The sequence below is a fragment of the Telmatherina bonti genome (genome assembly GCF_933228915.1).
Source record: "Telmatherina bonti genome assembly, chromosome: 7".
Classification (NCBI taxonomy): domain Eukaryota; kingdom Metazoa; phylum Chordata; class Actinopteri; order Atheriniformes; family Telmatherinidae; genus Telmatherina; species Telmatherina bonti.
Window position 1 is genome coordinate 30,871,882 of NC_136625.1, and position 24,177 is coordinate 30,896,058.

The window sequence follows — 24,177 nt, forward strand, 5'->3', positions numbered from 1 at the left end:
TAAAATTAGAATTTATCCACACACTAACATGTAACACTTTAACTAATTTAGCCATTATACACATTTACAGCAAAACCATTAAACCCACTGAGCAAAGTCAGCAAAAACTGCTCATTTAACATGAACAAAAGCTCTGCAGCCAAATTCAGATATATGAGTCACTTTTAAATTTTACAAATGTTACGGCATAACAGTCTTAAAAAGAAACAAGTGTTGTCTCTATTCTGTCTACAGATACAGAAACAAATATACCCAAACACCTGTTTGTGGTTTAAACAGAATGTAAAAGCTCAGGGTGATGAAAATCTATTCTTGTGGTGTAAATGTGAGAGAAAAAAAAAAAAAAAAAAAGAAAGAAAAACGATTTAAAAAAAAAAAAAAAGGAGGAAAAGGTTTGGTTTCCTGTGTACAGTAGACTATGTGACGTCACTCCTTGTCTTTGCCCAGAAATGTATCATTCTGTCTTTTGGCAGTCAGACAACCAAGGTCAACGTCAGAGTGGAGGGACAGCAGGAGGTAAGGGTTTCTTATTACGTCTTTTCACATCAACATTAACATCCAGGCTTTTGTTTTACTGTTTTTATGTATGTGGTACTTAAACCACATAAGAGAATCATGGCTTTGTCCAATTTGCATTATTATGAGGGGTATTTGTTTACACACTGCTGTTACACATGATTCCAGTTTCATTGTGGAAAACAATGTTGATAAAACTCGCAAAGTGAAGAATTAACACACAACTGAGGAATGTAGATTCTTTAAATGTGATTGTATCCCACGAGATGTCTTTCAAGAACTCTGCTTCTAAATGAAAGCACTTCAAGAAAAGGGGAAGTCTGAAAAGTCAGGAAATCACTCAGTGTGAAGTGATACAGTCATGTGGTCCAACACAGGGACTGAAAACTCGCCCTGCACTATGCTAAGTTTTATGTATTCACTTATTTTTATAATTAGCAGTAGGGGAACTTGTCTTGTCAGTGGAGAGTTGCTGCAAAGAAAGATAAATTTATTTGTGTGTGTGTGTATGTGTGTGTTTGTGTGTGTAGGTTGGCGATGAAATTGCTTCCTGCTCTTCCGGTGCTGTGGGGCTCTCTTCTCATTTTGAGGGTCTCCCAAAGTGGTGGGTGTCCTCTAAAGTTATTTATTAGATGCACAACATTAAATTTATATTATATTTTATATTTATATTTGGAAAAATGAAATTATTTATTAAAGTAAATCAGGTTATTCACAAGTTTATTGAAAGAGAATAAAATTACCATTATAATATAATATTCAAAAGAATTTATCTGTGTGGAGCTACAAAAAAGTATGTAAGATGCCTGGTATATTTGATGGGCTGCGTTGACGCTCACACTGAGATGCTGTCGGACGCATGCTCAAACATTTATAATTGTGAATTTATATTTCTCATAATAGAAGCTGAAAGCAGCGACTTAGATGTCTGTCACGGGGTCGACTCGGTAAGAGTTGAAATATTATTTTAACTGAAAAACTCTGCAGTTCAAATACATTTTCACTTTCTATATTCATTTCTCAATGTTATTGAAACATTTTTTAGGTTTATGTGCTGGATTCTGCAGGACTTGAAGACTATAGTGATGTAGATGAACTAGAAGAAACCTTTAACTGCCTCCTGGTCCTCCCTAATCTGCTAAACTGCTCCTGGTCAATCCAGGGGGAGCAATGGGATGACAATACACAGCTTTCTGTTCATATCAGGTAATTTATATTATACATATATATATATGTATATATATATATACATACATATATATGTGTGTGTATATATATATATATATATATATATATATATATATATATATATATATATATATATATATATATATATATATATATATATATATATGAATCTGTTTTTATTTTTATTAAGGAAGTGAAACAGATTTTTAACTGAATTTGTGTCTTTTCTTCTTCCAGTGTTTGTGAAGGAAACACACCAATCAATTCTAAAAGCCAAACCTCTGTGAAAAGAGTTGGATCCGTAACTTGGACACTTCCTAAACAAGAGATACAATCTGTGATCCTAAAGCTGAACATTTCCCGACCCGATGAGTGGAAAACTTACACCTATACATATGAGAAGAAGATACTGAGTAATACACTAAAATACACACAGTGTTTTCTTAAGAAGTTGCTAAATATTTATATTATTTATGATAGATATCTTATGATCTGAGTGGATAAATACATCATAGATATTTATTGTGGAGCAGCAGTTTTAAAAACACGTGATAACATTATAAGATTGATAAATGTCTGTAGATGTAAAAAGTATAAAAATAGTCAAATGAGTTGTATTTCCCTCTTTAAGCCAGTAGGGGTGGTAATAAAAGGACAACCCACAGGTAACATACACATGTATAAAAACACAACCTGTTCAGTCAGTTTGAATGTAGAGCTCTTTGAGCCTTGGTAAAGTTTTTAGAAAAACAACATCTGTTGAACAAATAGTGTCTTATGTCATGACTTTGATAATAAGATAATTTTACGCAGTTACCTGACATGAGTAACAATTTAAAAAAATATTTGACTGCAGCCACTGTCTGATCATCATAAACGACTGAAAGTTTCTTTCATGCCAAACCATGGATAAGTTATTTTACAGGATAACGGAAAATGAGCTACAGGACGAATGATCAGTACGGTGGATGATAGCTGCAAACACGCTTCATATGTAAAAATACGCTGCAATTAGGAAAAAACATCAAGAAGAAAACACTGCATATTCACTCTCACAACGAAGGCGCTCTGACATTATTAAAATGTCTACTACGCTTACATCAATAATCTAAATCAGCTGATATTTTTTACAATATTATACATATTATATTTTACAATATTATACTAGATTTACTAATGTAAATAAATAAAATAAATAATTAAGTAATACCATGATTTCTCTCCCTGCCCTCATGTTGCTCAAACTTCCCTCGAGTAGCCTACTCCTGTTCTTCCCACCGTAGTCTTCCTCGTGGGTGAAACAGTGGGCAGGAGGATAATCAGTATCTTTGGTGAATTTGGGGATTCAAGTGATTTGGAGTCAGATATGGGGGGAGGGGATGGAGGGTGTCTCTCCATTGGATATACTTGCTTTTTATCAGTAAGATAAATTTCGCTCAAAGGAAATTATTTTGGACGTGATCTGGAAAATCTTGCTTTTTATCTCTAAATAACAATTTTTTTTAATTTTACTTTACTGAAAGTTATTTAAAAATCTGCCAACTGTAGTTATATTGTTGTATTTTATTGAACAAACCAGCAGGAAACAACAGAAATGCTGATTTTGTTTGAACATCTCGGCTCTAATATGTTGCTAAGAGTTTTCCTGAGAATTGGTTCTTATCTAAGAACAAATACAAAGATAAACATGAATGCTACAATTTTATAAAATGTTTGAAAATATAATTTAAGAACAGATTTGTCATTTGATCCCAGTTAAGTTTTTAAGTTTTACTTCCAATTTCAAAGCTTCTTATTTCATATTAGAATGTAATTAGTTTTGACAATCTTAAAGCCTCATCTAGGATGTACACTTTTGGATGCTAAAAATAGATTTTCAGAATACAATATCATTTTTATTTACACTGCGCTTTAAAAAACAACACATGGTTGACTGTGCTGCACAACAGGTAAAAGACATGATCGAAATAAAACACATAAGATGCCACAACTAATGTAAACACTGAAAAAAGTGAGGATACAATACAGTCTAATGAATATGTTAAAAGCTATGTCAAACTCACACTGGGTTAAAAGCCAAGACAAGAATGAATTATCAACGTGTTTTATGTGATTGTGTGTCCTGCAGTGCCAGTGCCTCCGCCAGCAAATGTCTCCGCATTAATCATAGATGGAAGCCTTCATGTAAAATGGGATCTGTCTTGCAAAGACTTAAGCAGCAACACTGAATGTTTTGAATACCAGCTGGACACTGGAAATCAGGTATGGAAAATCTGATTCTGCAGATTTCTGTTCTTTTCTGGTGGTCATGCAAATTACATGGAAACAAAAGACGAACATGATAAGATTTTTAAGGAACCAAGTTAACGAGAAATGCAACTTGAGGATGATGTAAGTGTGGCAAAGATATTAAGAATTTTCTGTTAATTCTTTTCAAAACAGGAAAATCTCACATGCTTTAGGGGTGGGCTGTCTTATACAGAGCCAAACGCAGATCCGTCCCTAAACTACAGGATAAGAATGAGGACAAGGGTTTTACATGAGATATGCATTGGACCTAGACATTGGAGTGCCTGGAGCGACGCTGTCAGTGAGTGCTCTTTGATAAAACCATTTCACTTACTGGTTTGATCGGTGATTGGCTTTGACATGTTTGCATTTGGAAACCTGAATGTAAAGTTATGAAAGCCAGGACTTTAGTAACAGACTACTTTAGATCTATGTGTGTGTGTGTTGCAGCGGTGGAACAGTCACTTCACAGTTTTGACCGTCTGGTGATCGTCTCTATTTCACTTGGAATTCCCATGATGCTCCTGGCCACGCTTCTGCTGGTGCGCTCTCAGAGGTAACTCGTCCAGCTTAATGACTGAGCTTTTGGTTAATGCATAACTTCTCCACATTCACATGCACTCACAGCTCCTCGTGATCATCTTTTTTTCCATGTTTATTTTTGTTAAGACTGAAACTCAATCATTTGAATGGCTTTTTAAATCAACATTTACTTCAACCACATCCAATAGATAAAGTATTTAAAACACTAAAACACTTTTTCTCCTGCCATTGCGTTTTTAAATGCAATGCAAATGGGTGATTTAAAACATCTGGAAGCTGGAATTATGCCTGCTTTTAGTAATTAACAGAGACATAGATAGGGTGCTTTTTTACTGCAAAACCCGAGTACAATTATTAGGTTTTATAATTAGAGGAGTGGGATCAGAAAGATTGAAATGTAAAAGTTGGAGTAAAGTCCGGAGTAAAGGATGTCAGCTTTAATTCAAAGCTAATGGAGGTGCTTTACCTTCTGTCATCAGCTGATCAAGGTAAACACATTGTAGTGTCGCAAACCACAGATTTATGTAGTAAAAGCAGCTTTTTTCCTTTAACCTTGATGAGTGTGTTTTATAAAATAAGTCTTATTAATCATTTAATTGTGCTTCCCCTTTCCTATTCTGCAGCCTTGTCTTAATTCTTCTAAACCCACCCCATTTCCATTTGCCCTGCTTCCTTTCAACAGAAATCTAAAAACAAGAACATGCACTATGTTACATCTGATACTGCTGATCAGTCAGGTTTGGACCCAACTGAAGCGGAAACTTAAACTAGCTCATTTCAATAAATAAATAACCTAGAAAGTCACCTCATGGGCACATACTGAAACAGTTTTTAAAAAGCCATAAACTCAGAAGTTCACTGAAATAAATGGAATATTTATTTTTCCATTAACAATGTAGTTTCTCAGGAAGGTATTTGTAACATTTTAACATCTATAATTCTTACAAAATGCACTTCTCTTTTTAAAAACCCTTGGATCATGACCTTTGTGTTGTCTTAAATAAATGCAACTGACCTTTGTCAGAAAGAAGGGCATCATTTTAAGAAGGATAAGCAGATAGGTTTGCCATGTCAGCAGAAGCTGCAGAGCTGCAGTAGGACACAGAAGAACCAAGAGGAACGTTATAGTGTCTTTAAAGCCACTGAACTTCCTTAACTTGCAGAAAGTTTCTTTTCATAGGTTTAACCAAAAAGAGGAAGAATAAAAGATGATGGGAGGATTTGTTTCCTATTTTTCTTTTTTTTTACATTTGAAGCTTACAAATGAAAATGTCACTGCACTTTTGTTTCTGTGTGTTGTCACAGGTTGAGTAAAGTTCTGTTCCCACCCATTCCTCACCCCCCACCAAAGTACAAGAACTTCCTGGAAAGAAACGATCAAACAAACGTAAGCACTTACTTGTACTCTACACGCGTATTTGTACATCATATACTTAATATAGTCATGCTTAACCAGTCATGCATTCACAAAAATTAATGTACAAATGCTTCCAAGTTTTTCTTTTTCATTTGTTTATTTTCTTGGATTGGCAGTTATATATGTATTGTCCGACACCGTCAGCTAAGATTGAGGAGGAGATCACAGAGGTGGAAGAAGCAGAGCAAAATCCTGGACAAACAAGCTAAAAGCAACACAGGATGGATTCCCCGACAGTAGATGCAATGCCTGTTATTTTATATCATGCTTCTAGGTGGCGATGTACATGTGCTGAATGCTGCAAAGCTGATTTTTATCATATCAGATATCATTCTCTTTTGATGATATGGCTTATATTTAATAAATTTTCTTAGAAAGATGTGTAAAGTTGTGTGAAACTTTTAGTTATATCATTTTGTTGCCTTGTCACTTACACCATGATGCTTTTTTTTCCCAACATATTTCAGGACATAACTCCAATATGACAGTAACAAAAACAATGGACCATTTAATGCTCTGATTCTTTCTATAAAAAATATTACATTGGAATTCATATAAAATGTGACATTAAGAGTTTATTATTCCAAAAATATTTGTCGAGAGCTTCTACAAAACATGTATATACTTTAGTGTGCAATAAAGTTATATTTTATATTTGGTTTTTTTAAATATTTGTCTTTGTTTTAAGAAGGATTTTCCTACAACATCTGTTTATAAAAGGTTCGCACACACTTGACTTGATTCTCAAGTCAAACATGAAGCTCTGTGAGATGCAGCGAGGCTGAGACTTGGTCATGACCACAAAAATATATCGATTCATATACGGTCTATGGTCATGACATGGCAAATCTACAGCAGAAGAGCTGAAAAAGAAAAGAATTATTGGCCTAAAACAGACTTCAACTTGATTTGGGACCCTGAGGGACGTTATGTACAAACAAACCAGTAAATCTCAATAAAGTGAGGTGACATAAAGCCTAGTGGGTCAAAATTCCACGGTAACGATGTCAGAGACTGACAGCATCATACAAGAAATAAGTTGGCTATTTCTGCTCAAGTTGGTTTTACAGATATTAAATCATTGACTATACTCAGTTTGTATGTATTGCTGCTTTATTTATTTATTTATTTATTTGTCTTGTCCAGCATTTAGGCAAGCAGAATGATGGTCTGGATGCTGTGTTCTGCTGAGCAAATTTTCTCTGCCAAGGGAAGCTTTATAGATATAATGATCCCCTTGACTTTCTGAATTTTTATTTTATTTCTATATTTATTTTGTATTATTGTTTGAATTGTAGAGCTTGTACTGCTGGACCAGAGAGGACAGACGAAAGACAGAAAGAGAAAGGAGAAAAAACACCTCATAAGAAAAGTGAAAGAGATAAAGGGAGAGAAAAAAAAAACAAACCAAAAAATAACCCAAAAACAAAAAGAAAAAAACAACCTACAGATGTATACATATACACACATACATACACACACATACATATACACACACATACACACGCATACATACACATATGTATACACACACACACACATATATATATATATATTTATATATATATATATATATATATATATATATATATATATATATATATATATATATACATATATATATATATATATATATATATATACACATATTTATACATATGTACACACATACATATACACACACACCTCTATGCACACACACACACATACATACGTACAAACATATATGCACTTGCCAGTATTAACACATATACATACACATACAAGCCAACTTTAGATCATGGTAACTAAACTATGAATCTAAAAAGTTAAATATAAATGAGAAACAAACAGAAATGAGAAAACTAGTTGCTGTTAGTGAATAAAACTGCGTGACGACTCGGTGACTGTGTCACATGCAAAACATGCAGAGTGGAACGTGTTCAGACACACACAAAGGCAAGAGGCACGCCAGGAGTACCCCCGAGACCGGGGCCATCGGCAGCCACCCCAAGGCACAGTCTTGCTGCATTTTGGCTCAGATATTGTCAAACAAACATAAACATTAAGTAAAATTATATGTAAGGTTTTGTGGCATTAAGTTTTTTTCTTTTTAATTATATTGGAAACCTAAGAATTGATCATTTCAAACTCCGAGATTATAAATTAGAGCTTAATATGTAAAGAAAGCTATGGTAGTGGGTCCACAGTCTGATTGCAATTAGAGGGGATTTGTAGATAAAATAATAGTTCAGGTGGTCAATAGCAGCACAGAAAGGAGGGGTAACAAATCAGATGGAGACTGTTGGAGAAAAAAGAAACAAACTGGTGACTGCACTGGTGAGAGCTGGAAAATCTGAGTAACATAACTGATTTATTGACTGAGAGGGCGAGAAACTGATTCTTGCAGGTAGTTGATGGTGGTGGTGTTGCATGACATGAGAATTTCACAAATACTGACTTACAGCAGATGGTTTCCTATAGTTTAACGTGGTAAAAAAAAAAAAAAAATCCAAAGTCCAAACTGCACAGTTCTGACTCTGGAGCTGGGAAGCAGAGGTTTGAACAAGTTAGAATAGATGGGAAAAAACACTTTCCTTTTAAATGTCAAAATGTTACAGGCTTGGTCATACGCTACTGGAAAGCAGACAAACAGGACGAACAGAATGGCGTGACCAGCTGTCCCAGTTGAGCTGCATAAACAGTCAGTGCAGCAACTGGAAGTCACATGCAAGGAAGGCAACAGCAAAACCTATGAACACCCACAAAACACAACAAGATGCGAGAAACTAAACCGTTCAGATAAAACACATGACAATGCTGCCTTCATCAAAATATAAATCACCAAAAAAGAATTTACAATGATATAATCAGCATACAATGATGTAACAATGATATAAAAACAGAAGGATGGAAATATGAATGAAAGGACATATTCTTACACAAAGGATGATGGAGAAGAGATAAAAAAAACAGGTCTGTTGACAGGAAAACCACAGAAATTTGAAAACATGCAACGGCACTTTCTCTCTTGGCCCTTAAAATTACTTTAAAAAAAAAAAAGTCAGTAAAAATAAACAAGAACAAAACGACTGCAACGAATTATAATGAAAATTAAATTATTATAATTAATTTATTATAATTAATTAACAGTCATTAATAAAGATAAATAATATGAAATATACATATAAATAAGAGTGAATAAAGCAAACAGATAGACAAAATAAACTAGTTTGATAAAATGAATAAATAAATAAATTTAAAAAAAAGGCAGAAATGGTGTGAAGGGGTAAAGAAAGGTTAACATTTGGAGGGTTATCAAAGTTGCATGTGTCCTTCAGGGTTTTCTACACATTGCGATGACTTTTGAAGTCATCACCACCTGTAAGTTGTTTACCTGCCTGACCAAACATGTTGGTCATGAGTTAAATGTGTGAATTGAGAAAATGCCTGGAGGGGAGAGTCAAAGCTGGCAAGGTGATACTGGAGGCGTCCTCCTCACTTCAGATGCTTTCTTGACACCTCTCGGTTAAATCACCTGTCTTCTCCTTCTCAGTATGGACATTACTGTCCTTGAAAGATCCATTCTACTGGAGATGCAGATGGACTGCAGAGTCTTGATCTGTGTGACTCTCTTGTGGTTATGAAAAAGTTGTTTTCTTTGTGCTCCTTGTTGCACTGCTTAAAAGCCCACTCAGCTTGTGTTTGGGAGGTTCGTCCTTTGAGTGACCCAGTTTTTGTCAGAAGATGTTGCGGGGTTTAAACATACTACAGTGATTTTCTTTTCTTTTTTTTTTATAAGATTTTACCAAAGCTCTTCATGCCCACCACATGAAATAACATTTTCTAGAGAGTTCTTCTAATCTTCCCTGTTAGTGTTGTTTTTTTTCCCCAGACCCCAAAGCTGGACAAAGTCAGTTTGGATATCAGGATTAAGCTGCTTTCTTTATGCCTTTGTGTAAAAAAAGAGTAAACTTTCTATCTTTTGCATTTTGCCCTTGTAAACTTGATGTTGCTGACCAAGGTGTTGCCCACATATCTCAGACTGCCATGGTTTTGCTCCTTTGTATAAGCTCAATAAAACCAAGGACGACACCTGTGTCAGTAGTGTTAACATTTTGGGCAGAAAAGGAAAAACAGTTTTAGAAAAGTTTTTTTTTTTTTTTTTTTTTAAAAAAGCCATCTGATAAAGCTTGTTTGAACCAAGGAGTCAGCTGAAGATCACCACTGAGAATCTAACCAACAAGCCACGTAATAACTAAAAACACCCTGCTGCATACATTCATGCACAAATAAAACTTTTCAATTACTCTTCAATACTGAAAAATACATTTATTTAAATCTTTTACAAAGCAATGCAAATATTAAATCATGCATGAAAAAGTAAAAAAAAAGAATCTTCATATCATTACAACCTTCTGGTCTAAAGATACGATCTCATAGTGCAGAGGTGTCACTGGTGTTCATTTCCATGTAGACAAGTCCTGTGGTTAGAGAATAATGCAACTGTGTTAGCATTATGTGAGCAAATCATGAGCCTACATGCATTTATTGGATGAAATTTACTTTGAAACATCTGTGATGCAAACTACAAGTGGTGCACTGGCTAGTTTTTTTGCGTAGCAACCCTGCATACAGCAGAGACCGTAGGTGTTTTTTATTAGAACATGTGATGTCGGAAAAAGCCTGTGGGCAGGTTTAAGTCATACCTTGGTATGTTTGCGCTTTGTCAAGTGGATCGGTGAGTTGGGCGATACCAACATGAGAGCCTGTAGCTGTTCTGTAGTGCTCTATCAATGACCCCAGAGTTCTAAATCTCGGCTGCCTGTCTCTTGAATCCTGCTTAGCCACACAAACATGCACAAACCTTTAAAAAAAACACTTCTTTGGGTATTTTTGTGTGATCTGCATGTATGACGCTCACTCACCTGAATGAACCAGCCATCAGTGGAGCACACAAGTCTGTAGGTATGCACAAAGGGTGCTTTCCTGTAAGTAAAAATAGCTTTTATTTCAATAGTTTCCTCTGAAATAGGGATTCACGCACACACATTTCGATGGAGTGATTAAATCTGAAAGAGACATCGAAACGTGACGAAACACTGAGGCACAGGATGACTCATTTATTTCAATTAATGTGAAAGTAGATCTCAACTGATTCATTTTTACTTTAAATAAAGTGTTATGTTAAGGTTTGAACATGGTTAACGTATCCATAAGAGGTATTCTTCTTTGTTATTTTTTGTTAGTTATAAAATATGAATCAGGAGCAAAATTAGGCACCGATGGTGGGGATTTTAGTTTAAAAGATGCAGAGTGCCATATAAAGTTATAAAAGTGAGGCTCAACTACAAGTGAGTTCTGGTAATCCTTAGTTAGACCTTTATGGTCCTGCTCTACCATTTGGTAGAGGTAAATTTGAAGTGACACTGATTATTTTCTTTAAAAACTTGTGAAAATAAACTTGCCTGAGCATCTCTACCAACTGGCTTGGGTGTGTAAAACCTAAGCTAAGTGTTTGTTATAACACTACTGTTTCAAATTTCAACCACTTCACTGTTGTTTCATGATTATTAACGTCTCCTTTTTATCATCTCATCCATTTGCTAAAAAAAACATTTATTCTGTTTATTATTGTCCAAATCAACTAGAAAAACACAGAGAAACATCTTTCTCTGGCCGTTTTGCTAGCATGAAAGTTAAAGGGTTAAACTTGTGGGAGGGAGCATGTGGAGGAAATGTAACGATTCTATTTTCTTATTCAAAACATGTATTTAGTTTAAAGAGTGTGAATCTGAGAAAACCAGGTTAAGCCATTGATTTGGAAAATCAATTTACAACTTAGTCAATCAATGACACCAAACTGTTTGTAGCAAATGGCAGACATCAGATACAGCTTGCATACAGAAGACAAAGCATCGCTCTTCACTTATCCCCACTCACTCCTCAAGCCTTTTTTTTTTATTTTCCCCAAGCTCTGTAGATATAAGTCTGTCATCCTGGGAGCCCTTTGATTAATTTACCCTCCTGTCTGGACCATTGTTTATACCTCTAGGTATGCAGATGCTGTCAATAACAACTACACCTCTCCTGTAATCTATAAACGGGTGAACTTCCCTATGAACAGTCGTCTTTCAAATGCATTGCAGATCTTTGTAACAACTCTTCTAATGGGCTGCACGGTGGCGCAGTGGTTAGCACTGTGGCCTCACAGCAAGAAGGTCGCTGGTTCAATCTTTGGCTGGTTTGGTCAGTGGCCTTTCTGTGTGGAGTTTGCATGTTCTCCCTGTGTATGCGTGGGTTCTCTCCAGGTACTCCAGCTTCCTCCCACCATCCAAAAGACATGCATGATAGGTTAATTGGTCACTCTAAATTGCCCCTAGGAGTGAGTGTGGTTGTTTGTCTCTCTGTGTGGCCCTGCGATGGACTGGCGAGCTGTCCAGGGTGTGCCCGGGGCCAGCTGGGATAGGCTCCAGCTTCCCCGCGACCCTGAATTGGAATAAGCAGTTCGGAAAATGAATGAACTCTTCTAATGCATAAGTCTTAATAAACTTAAGTTTAATTTTCTAATTGAGACTTATGATTAACTAGTCCCCAAACACACACACACAGAAGGTGTAATAGCGTTTGCATGAAATTTGAGGAAGCTATGAAACGAGGAACCTTAAGGAGAATTCAACTGGGGCAAGAGGACTGGGCTCAAACTGTGTAAGGTAGTGGTTGCTAGCTACGAGCACTTAACCTAAACTCTATCGGCAATCAGCAGCTGGACCCCAGCCTAATGTTGTGACCAGGCACCGAGCTTTAGTAGCTGGCACTCAGCTCTGGCTTTGTGAGTGAAAGCTAGCAGGTCACTAGTGTGAGTAGCTATGAGCAGATTAGCACATTAAAGGAGGATGAAAATGTTGCCATACTCAAGATGTCTAAAAACAGATTTCCACAATGATTTACATCTTGAAATATATTATGATTTTAAGGAGGACAGAAGGTTTATTAGAGGGTTAGATTTGATTAACCCTTAATATTCAGTGGGACTTGGCCATCCTCTGAATACAAGTATTCAAACAGAATACGCTGTGACCCTCAGCTACTGTCAAGCAAACCTTTTCACCTTCTGACATACTGCCACTCAGGTTAAACATATTTATGCTGAAGAGATATGAAGAGATATAAAAAACAAGATCACGCAGTGTTAAAAATAGGTGCTTTATGAAATGGGCAAGAATGATCGAAGTCACATTCGTATTTAAGTTTAGACTATTAAACTTATATTGTAACTGGATTTCCATAGATTTCAGTGACAAATTGGCTAAATACTTACAAATGAAGTATTCATAAGGTATTCCCTATTAATACATCTGAATTATGAATAGAGCTTCTTTATAGATTAATTAAACCAAAGATTCAATACAAACAAATTTAAAAGAAAAACAAAAAAAAAAAAAAACAACACTTTTTTGTAAATAAGATTGAGTTTATTTTTATAATACTATCACAACTACAATCTAATTGTAATTACTTTGGATTATTTCAATATCCGTCTCACTTCAGTGAGAAAAAAAGGAAATTCTTTGGTTTATTTTTTAACATAAAATTTTCAGCTTTAAAATAAAGTAAAAGTAATATATAAATTAATGGAAAAATAAAGCAAAATATATCAACACTGAAATTAATTTAGTTGTACTGTAATTTATTACACAGTATTACTATATTAATGGTGCATCAGTATTTTAGTCTTATTGATGTCAGTGGAGCTGATGTGATGTTTGTTTAGAGTTAAATGATAAACAGACATCACATTATACACAAGTAACGTTTCACTTTAATGACACTCTAATACTCACAGTCCACAGCGTACCAAGTATATTTTCATAGATGCATTGTTTTTGAGTTCTTTAGTTTTTCTTTATGTTTGTGTTACCTCACTTTTTAACAGCTGAATACTCAAAACGCATTTGCTTGATCAAAATTAGCTAATTATTTAATGAGATTATAATCACAGGACTCTAATCAGCCCAGATTGCATTTCAACGTGTAAATGTTTTCGGATTTGAGCAATTCTATATCCTATGTATTTTTTATCAGTGGTACATGAAGTTTAAATACTTTAACTACTAATAACTTAGTAAAATAAAACATACTAAACATGGAAGATTAACATTTTGAGTGTAGCATTAGAAAAAAAAAAACCCAAAACAATATTATTGTGCACGGGTGTTACAGATTACACCAAAACCTTTTTTTTTTTTTTTAAAAACAACAATTTAATTTAGGTGTAATTTATTTAATATGATCATAATAGATAATCAGGTGTATGTTCTAGAACTGATGGTTTTATACATACAGTATATTCATGTTTTGTGTTTATTATGTAAAGCAGTTTCAGCTGCTTTTGTATGAAAAATGCTGTATCAATAATGTTTGATTGGATTTGATTTGAATATGCTACTTTAGTCATTTCTTGAAAAATGTTTAAAAAGAAAATAAAAATACTTGGCTGAAGGTTTTTTTTTCATGATGGTTTTAATCATATAGATTATAGCTGTGTTATTACTACATAAATAACTTATTTGTCAACAAAATCTAATATTTATATTTCTAAAAAAAACATTTTCTTATCAGCAGGAAAAATGAACTTTTATGGAGTCAAATGAGTAAATCACCTTTCATAATTTAATACCACCAGTGTTCCTTTGTGCAGCAAGACCTTCAAGTGCTGAAACGTAACTAATAGCAGCAAGCAACTGAATGTTGAACAAAAAGTTGTGATTGTGAAGGGTTTTTACTGTTATTTCCTTTCCCAGAGAGCAGGAAAGTATTTTTGGTATGTGGTATTGGTATTAAAAAAAAAAACCCCAGAACAAAATACAAACAAAAAGCTAAAAAAAAACAACAACCAACCAAACAAACAAAAAACACACACAGAAACCCCCTACATTAATATAAAGTCCAAAAGCAGCAGGGTGAAGTTAAAACCTAAACATTTCACTCCATTTTTCTGACTCCTGCGTGATCTTTGAGATGTTTATTCTGCTGACAGATGTCAAATAAATGATAAAGTTGTTTAAAATCAATTCAAAAGGGTATGAGTGATGTCTGTTAAACCTCATCTGCAGTTTTTACTGGAAGTCAGCCTTCGTCACAGTCTTCGTCACAACATGACTAAGAAATTTAAAAAATGTACATTTAACAAAATTTTCCGGCGCAACCACGAACAAGAATTTCGCGTGGCAACACCCTACATCAACTAGCGCTGGTTTTCACAACTTTTTACTGCGTGCCCAACTAATCATGACGCACGTTTTCTCTGATAAACACAAAGATCAAATGAAAGCTCAGTCTCATGAGCATGTCACAGTAATGGATGAAAACCATCATTGTTGACCAAATATACGCTGGCTCACCTCACACACAGACAGTAGGTCCCATGCACTGTCTCACTGTCTCTCAGCAGAAAGCTGCCATCATGTCCGAACCTTTCCAGCAGCCTTTCTGTGGCGTTGCTTCCAATTTGCCCATAGTAGATGGACTGAATGAGCATTCCCTCCCTGTCCATGTTGCCTCAGAGACAGAGACCCATTTGTGCCGTTTCTGAGGGTGCAGCAGATTGTAGTGGCAGTGTTTATGTTATGAAACAGGAAAAAGCTTTTCTGGTTTTCACACCTTTCTATCATGCAGCACCATCTTACATGTATTACACTTCACTTAACCTGCAGATAAGCAAGTGAAAACAATCTAAACTTTTGTCTTCACTGTTTGTCGACTTTAGTTCCTGTTCACAAAAAACACATGCATTTTACTCAATTACTGAGCGTAATGTCTTTTTAATACTCATTAATTTCTTATAAAATAATTTCCAATTCAGGATTTATAGTTTTATTTTGTTAAAATCAATTGAATTACATTGAAATAAATGTGCTTTATTTACTTGTGCATGTCAAGAGTCTTATCCTGTACAGTCATATTTTTTTCGTCTTTTTAAAGTAAGACTTTAAAAAGACACACAAACCACCAAGTGTTCCACATGGCCTCTTTGTGCAAAAACGAAACATTATTGAAAGCTGTGGCTTGCTGCTATCAAGGGTGAAAAAGACAAAACAAAACAAAAAGGATGTTGTTTGCTTTCTATAATTGACAGAAGTTTGCAGTTTATGTGGCAAAGTGCAACAGCCTGAACACCAACACATGCATGTATAATCTGCTATAAAACATTAGATTTCCCACAGACAGAAAATATGTTTCACTTTAACGTAGGAAAAAAAGGAGGGGCACAAGACTTAAAACAGTTTAAAATGAATAAACTTGTCTCCCCTTTTCCTCATTTTAATTCTTTGTTAATAAAAGGCAACATGTTTATTGGTACAACTGCTTTACAATTAAAGTCCAATTACATGTTTACTACACACTACACAACGGCCATCTACGTAAACTGAAGGATATTACATTTTTTGGTGAAATTTTCCAAAAAAGTGAAATGTTTGTGTTATAGATATCTTATATTATATCATAGATCAAGAACAGCACTCCTCAGTTTGGTCCTACGAGGACTGCTTAGAGACAAGCTGTCAGTGAACCAGAACATTTCAGCGGTCAGTTCATGGTCCGGACGCATTTCTTAGGTTGCGGTGATTGCACTGTTGCATGTATGCTATGCAATAAGAGAAATTCAAATAAAGTTAACATGTAAAAGTTATAGTGCATTTTAGGCCCATTCTGAGAAAATGCAAAGTATCCCTAACTTAGTGTATGCTTAATTCTTTAAGTTCCTGAAACTCACTGTATAGCTACTGTAAGTCTCTCAGTCATCTGATTTACTTTTTTAACTACAGGAAACAGAAATGCCAACAGTACCGCCTCATACCTCCGTAGAAACAAACTGAAACTAAGATTTTCGGGGAAAGGCAGAGGTGATCTTTAGTTTAACTTGCTGCAACTTCAAAATTTGTAAAAGCAGAGATGCAGATAAAATACTGGTCTCATAAAGCCACAAGTTAGACTGCTTACTGTAGGCTAGAGACATGTTTTCTTTGTTTCTTGTGTTTGTTCAAGAGTAAAAATCCAGGTGTGCAAGGTAAAAATCTGAGAAAGCTGCCATTACCATCGCCATGACAACCTTGATACGCAGACACACAGCTGATGGACGTTTAGTGTTTATCTGCTAGTCTCTTCAACTGTTTTCTGACACACTGCTGCAACAGCTGGTTTCCACAACACGACCACACTCAGACCACACTCAGACGTATCTGTGACACAGTTTGACACACATATTCTGAAGCTTTAATGTAAACCAAAACATAAATACTAGTTTTATCCAACACTGTAGCATTGTTTTTTTTTTTTTTTTTTTAAATTTTCAGAAATTTTCAAAAATTAATTCCCTGAATTTGATCTCTAGCTCTTATGTGCTGCTGAATCAGAAAGAAAGAACGGAATAGTTTATAAATTGAAGTGTTTTCCCTTTTTAAAATGAAAATAATAAATTTTCAGCATAAATTTAACCATGAAACATTTTTGAATTACTTGTACATGTAGAAAATGGATAACTGTCACTCATATTCCTTTTCTTTTCATTCTCTCGCCTCCAGTGAGTTGATTGCTTGCAGCTGTGCTGAAAACTTCTCCCCCAGATCTTTGTTGGCCTGCAGGAAGCCCCCCAGCCTCTTCAACTGCTCCATGTCCTGAGGAAATGACAGAATGTCATCCAACCTGTCTAAGTTTTGTGTTTAGGTGAATAAATGAACACAGACATCTCTGTTCTTTTCTTCCACCTGTGTTTTTGCATCCTCATCCTCCTCAGAAGCATACAGACACTCCTGCAACATCTCCTGCAGCAGCTCAGTTTCCCATTGACTGACAAGCTCTGCGCTTGTCTCTGATTGGCTGAGAGAATCAGACTCTAATCCAGGCACCGAGCCGGCAGAATCCATTTGGTCCACGCCGAAGACGCTTATTGAAAAATCAACAGTCAGCATCTGCCCAAAACAAATGTAAGTAGAAAAATGGGTACAGTTAGATGATGTTTTTATTTCAGAATTAAAAAATCTGAATGATATAATTCCAAATGAACAATATTCCCCTACGAGTTTACATGGAATAATAATTCCGAATGGAGATTTACATGAAACATGTATTTACTTGATTCCGCTTTAGAGGGGCGGCTTGCAAAGGGTTCTGATTGGACAGGGCATGCGATGTATTGATGTCCACTGAAAATAAACAAAGTTCACTCCCTGCTTCTTGTCTTTTTGGTTGTAACTTGAAAAACTACACCATAAATACCAGTTTCGCCGCTATTTTGATTATAATTTTGAAGCAGCAGCTTGACATTAGCATACTACTTAACCTTTTTCAGCATCTGAGAGGAGAAGGAAGATAGACTACTGAAAGACAGGAGGAAAAAGAACACGCGGAATATGTATGTCCTCTGGACGTCATCAGGAAGGACAAGGTAAGGAGGAGCATGCGCAGAACGATCAGAATTAACTTACAGTGGAAGGAAGGTTCACATGACAGAGGAATTAAACATTGTGGAATTAGTTCAGAATTAAATTTAATTCCCAATAGACTCTTGCATTAGGAATTGGGTTTTTCATGATCATTTTTGACAGTTTAAAGCGGAAATAACTTTTATTCAGAATTAAAACTCCCACGTTAAGTCAGTCATTGTCACAGTTTGCAGGTTATAATTCAGCTGGGAAACAAAAATGCTCACGTTTTTTATTTGGAGTCCAAGTGTTGCCATCTGCGGTATGTGGCTGAAGTGCTTCACAAAGAGTTGTAGCGTGGTCCAGTACTGCGTCATCCATTCATCCTTCACACGAAATTCACAAGAGTGCATCAGCTCATTCCTGTATTGGATCACCTGGAAGAAAACACACACACACACACATGACAGGATACCTTAAAACAGGAGTTCCAAACTCAAATATATAGTGGGCCAAAATTTAAAATTGGACAAACTCGTGTGCCGACATTGGAAGATTTTTAAAATAAATATCATAAATGACAATGAACCTCATAGATTGGTGTTTCTGCTCAGGATGTTTGTTTTTTCTCTGGGTTCACAAACTTTCATCATGCACTTTTTCATCAACACTCCCTCATTGAAGGACTGGGCTTATTTTGCCATCTCTGCTGCAGTAACTTGAAGTTGCTATGACTACTGTCTACAGAAGGGGTAATGCTGTCCTGATTGATGTACCAAACCACCACTGGAGCGTTCTGGGGTTTGTAATATTGGCAGTACATGTGCTGTTTAATACTGAGGGGCCAACTCTAGTAGTCATTTGGTATCATGTCGTGGGCCAAATATAATTACACTCAGGCCAAATTTGGCCCGCGGGACAGAGTTTGACACCTATGCCTTAAAACATGATTTAAGCTGCTTCCGCTAAACAACAGCATTTGTGATTTCATAATATGAGGTGGAAAGAGAGAAAAAAAATGCAAAAAAAGAGCCCCAAAACCATCCATATTAACTTCTAGCTTTACCCTTACAGTAACATTATAACAACATCGGTTTATTATGAATGGATCTACATGTTTCACAGTTGCGGCTATTAGTAAGGTTTGTTGATATTGTGGTTTGGTTGACTCCTGGTGCAGACAGCTCCTGCGATGGCGTTTCTTCATCTGGGCTCAGCAATATATATCTAGTTAGGTGTATGTGTGATGTTTAAGACAAGTGTTGGAAATTGATGTATGTATGGGTGTTAGTGTGTGAGTCTGAGTGTGTGAGAAGGCTGATAAATTTTCTTTGTTGTGTTTTTATATCGTGTTAAGCACTTTGTGTTACATTTTATTGGAGGAAAAGTGCTTTATAAATAAAGTTGGATTTGATTTAGAATTAGTAATATGATGCTATCCCAGTTTTTTTGGCTTACGTTCCTCTAATGCACAGAACATAATGTATGATAATAGTTCACGTCACAGATGCAAACCAGGCAACCCAACCTTGTAAGCAGGTTTAGGAACTTAAAAAAACCGTACTCTTCCTTTTGTGCCTGCTCTGATCAGTCAGTTGGAAACAGACTGCATATAAAAAGATGGACGGCGCCTCCGTGACGTCACCCATAGGTTTCTGAAGAGCCTGGAAAATACAAATATGGGCAAAGAGGTGGAGCTGAGAGGGGGCCTGTGAGTGTCATAGTGGATGATTGACATCTAGTGATGTCTGAGCTGCCTGAAGCTAAGAGCAAACCGAGCTAACCGGGAGATAACAAGAGATAAAAGGAGCTATCCAGCTAATGGAGGTAAGCGGGCTAAAGCTAAGTCATGTTGTTAACCGGCTAAAAAAAACGCCGTTGATCTACGTTCTTCTGACTTGGAAGCGGAAAATTGGCTACCTGTCAATCAAGGACATGCCCCTGAATATGCCAAACTTGAGATTAAATTACTTTTAAATGGGCGAGTGAGAAAAAAATTCACTCCCCCCCCCACAGTTGTCATGAAGGTAAACCTGACCTATTAAACCGAAAATGGATTTTTGAACCAGGCTGTAAACATGTTTATTTCTGTTGTGAAGTTGGTCTTTTTAACATGGGAGTCTATGGGGATTTGCTCTGTTTTGCAGCCCCTAGTGGATGAAGGGGGAACTGCAGTTTTATGCACTTCCACATAGGCTTCACTTTTAACCACCAGAGGCGCCGTCCATCTTTCATATACGGTCTATGGTTGGAAACAGTAATTCCCACAAATAAGCAGATTTTGTATGCATGGTGTTGTGCTTGTTAAAGCTAAACATTTGTTTTTGTCTGAGCCAGTTGTGTTTTTCCTGTTCTGCTCTACAAAAGGTTGCAAAGATTCTCCAAGATAAAGGTCTGAGGAAGGGTTGTGGCCTGAAACGTCACTTGTTAATGAAACATTGGGAGCTAATTCTAGTGTGCAGACCTATTTTTCTCTTTTTGTCTTTAAACTTGCCTTCAGACCCAGCACCTAGTTTTATCTTAATGAGGATGTGCGTAATCTAGACTTTTTTTCTTTTGTAGAAACACACACCTGTAGATGGCGGAAACTGCCAGTCTATTATCACAGAAAACTCAATTAGAGCTTAGTCTGAAGTTTTGTCCAGACATAGTTCAAATTTTACTATAACAGCAAAAAATATATAAGATTGGATGTAGTTTTTTTTTTTCCAAATCCATAAACTTGTGTTGCTATGAAAGCTTATGGACAAGACATGGGGGCTTCTACAGGCTAAAGAGATGTGTCATTTAACTAAATATATGATTATATGACTACATAATCATGCAGAAATGTTTTTAGGTGAAGTTTGAACTGGATTTCTTTTGATCTTTCAAAAATAGATGGCTAAGGTCAGGTAAATACTGACTGGTGGATTAATATAATAATACCTTAACAATTAGGTTTTTTCTGGGATTAATTTTATATGGTCAGTGTCCTGCAAAATATTTTGAATCTGATCACAATTATCTCAGTTTCGAGCTGTTAGTCTCATTCATATTAGTTATAGACAGCACTGGTGAATGGTGTAGAAAACAGCTGATGTCTTTTTTTTTTTTATAAGCAAATAAGTTTTTTTTTTTTTTTTTAAATTAAACCAAAAAAAAAAAAAAAAAGGAGCCATTGAACAGGCATACATACATATGAACTCACCACATACAATAAAACAGAAACAAACATACAGAAAGGACTGTGTGAATAGCTTCAGATCCATAAAGGTGGGACAGTTCAGGTTTTTAAAAAGAGAAAAAATTAAGATAAAAGGTCAGCCAGAAGCAAAATACAGTCATTTATTGTAACCTCAACTCTGCTCATGGCCTGAAGAAAAACTTACAAATGCCACTGAAGCATCAGCCAGGAGTAAACAGGAAAATGATCTCATTCCCAGTGAGAGACTGTCAATTTCCAGTTTAACTAAATCAGTCTCCTCGCCAGGAGGGGCACAAATGTAAATACATCCCCTTTACAGTATGTGATGGGAAAGATGGAACAGAGCAGAAAACAATAAGGCTCTAGGAATTCAACTGTATTTTCTCACCTATGAAACATGATATAGTCTGGACCTTAGCTGCGACCTTGCAAAGATGACCAGACATTGTGGATAAGATTAACAGTAGTCTGCTTTTTGAAGAGAATATTGTGACAAAGTTGAATTGTAAGTATATTTTCAGAGTTAAGTGTTAAAACTACATTATTAAACAGTCTACAAGTTGCTTCTGAAATCTTAGACTTATGACTGTATTGCAGCAGCATCATGTATTCATTCCTGTAAATGCTTACCTGTCTCACCAACTTCGGCTCCACAGAAGAAAAACATTTACAGTAGTTGATCAGGTTGAGCAGAGCAGATGCATCACACTGATCTGCTCCGCGGACTTTGGCCTGACCTCGTGGCATGTAGGCCTGTAGAGGACAGAGAGACAAAGAGGGTTTTCTTTACATTACATTTTCACATATACATATATATACAGTATATATAATAACCGAATCAACTTTTGGGTGATTATATCAAGAATGTAGGACATCTAAGTAGAACCATGTACAACACTTAGACAATTAGCAGCTGTTTGTTAGCTTTTAATAGTAAAAAAAAAAAAAGAAAAAAAGTTTACGTTTGCTTGAGAAGGTTATAGTGCTTTTTAGGTGTATCCCTAAGATGAACTTTTACCAAGCCTGCAGCATTTTTGTCTCCTTCAACAGCCGCATAGATCGTCTTTAACTTGAAGGCTGCATCATGTGCATTGCTTTGTGTGTTTTCCATGTAGAGGGTGTGTGAATGAAGCACAAAATGACTCATAAGCCAGTAAAATTCATAAACTAGCCACATCCTTGTTTAAGCTGCAGGATTCTAATCCTATGAAAAGCAGCTTATAGTATGGAAATGACGTATGTGTATGCCATTACAGACTCGTAGTTGACTTACTTATTTAGATGTTCTACCAGTTTAATTTGATTTATTTAATTAATTTCTTGTCTCTATTCCAAAATTTTTCAAACATAATCGAGACACTAACTAAACAAGCGAACATAATTTTGTTTCTCAGTCTAAACTTTGATTTCTATTGATTTATTTTTTATTTTCAGGAATAATTATTTATGTTTAACAATTTTCCCTTTTGATTTTTTCTGTTGGGGGGTTGTACATAACTTTCTTTTTAAATGTTTTTAAATCTTTAAACTTTCTGATTTAGCTACGATTTTATTAGAAAATGTCAGAATTTAAATTATGTTTAACTGCATCTGTATCTTGGTGTATATACTGTATGCATTATTCATAAATACATTACAACCTGGAAGAGAAAATAAGCACCGGCTAACATCTGTACTTCTGTCATAACTGGACCACATTTCCCAGAAGCCTCGGACCCGCGTGCATTGTTTAAACTGTGTCTCCTAACACAATAACCTGACTGTATATGAAATCCAGGATTAATCTGTTTAGGTGAGAAGAAAAAAAGCCCTCACATTAATTTTTATACTATGATTAACTGAGATTTTAGATAAATTTGTGTGCAAGCTGATGTAGAAACTATACCTTGGCCAGTTCCCAGTGGTCTGTGCCCCAGTGAGGAGGGAAACAGTTCATCCAGTTTATAGTGGCATCAGGCTGTCTGTGGTGTATCAGGATCACTTTTTGCCACTCTGAACACACCCTGCATGGTGACAAAAGCTGTTCAAAAAAAAAAACAAAACAAAAAAAACCCAGACATATTTAAGTCTTGTGCCAGTTAATGAGACACACAGATAGGTATAAATACAGTTCTAGTAATCTAGTAAATAAAAGTCGATTTGTAATCTCCGACAGTTTATTCACAAGAACATTAAAATAAATAAATACATTTTAAAAAAAAACAAAACAATGACTTCCCACCTTATTCCCTCTTGGTCTACATGAAGATGTCTCGCAGGGATTCCGTAACAGAGTGTTTTGGTTGAGCAGGTCTCCGTGGAAAGCCCTCATGTGGTGGTCGGCGTACGGATGGAGGGCATCCTTCAGTATCAGCAGACACCGACCAGCTTTTAGCCAGTTTTTGTACTCCTTGTCGTTAAGACGGACCGACAACTCCTCTCGGACCATTTCAGATTTACTTCCTAAAGTGAAACGTCAACAAAGAGAAGTTCATGGTCCTCGTGAATGACTCCGCCCAGTGGGTGCAACACATGCAGCGACCACACGATGGCGGTGTTTACCTTGTTGCCGCTCCCTGCTGGTTGGGTTGCAAACGGAGGAAAGAGTAGAGACAAGATATGTTTTTTTTTCTTAAATTGATCTATTTCCATTT

At 35.9% G+C, this 24,177-nt stretch overlaps 2 protein-coding genes across 2 annotated transcripts; one reads left to right on the forward strand and one right to left on the reverse strand.

The window, feature by feature from the left end:
- Positions 1 to 498: 498 nt before the first annotated feature.
- Positions 499 to 6,452, forward strand: LOC306758851 (uncharacterized protein). The gene is made up of 10 exons (XM_079244267.1): positions 499 to 516; positions 1,047 to 1,120; positions 1,420 to 1,463; positions 1,562 to 1,722; positions 1,942 to 2,117; positions 3,833 to 3,966; positions 4,147 to 4,294; positions 4,444 to 4,549; positions 5,842 to 5,923; positions 6,070 to 6,452. The coding sequence occupies exons 2-10, from the start codon at positions 1,054 to 1,056 to the stop codon at positions 6,160 to 6,162; spliced, it is 1,011 nt and encodes a 336-aa protein (XP_079100393.1). The 5' UTR covers positions 499 to 516; positions 1,047 to 1,053; the 3' UTR covers positions 6,163 to 6,452.
- A 9,429-nt stretch (positions 6,453 to 15,881) lies between these two features.
- LOC306758710 (uncharacterized protein CXorf38-like) lies at positions 15,882 to 23,972 on the reverse strand (the record flags this gene model as incomplete). The annotated part of the gene is made up of 6 exons (XM_079244086.1): positions 15,882 to 17,610; positions 17,701 to 17,904; positions 18,645 to 18,794; positions 22,175 to 22,297; positions 23,430 to 23,564; positions 23,766 to 23,972. The coding sequence occupies 6 exons, from the start codon at positions 23,970 to 23,972 to the stop codon at positions 17,500 to 17,502; spliced, it is 930 nt and encodes a 309-aa protein (XP_079100212.1). The 3' UTR covers positions 15,882 to 17,499.
- Positions 23,973 to 24,177: the final 205 nt, after the last annotated feature.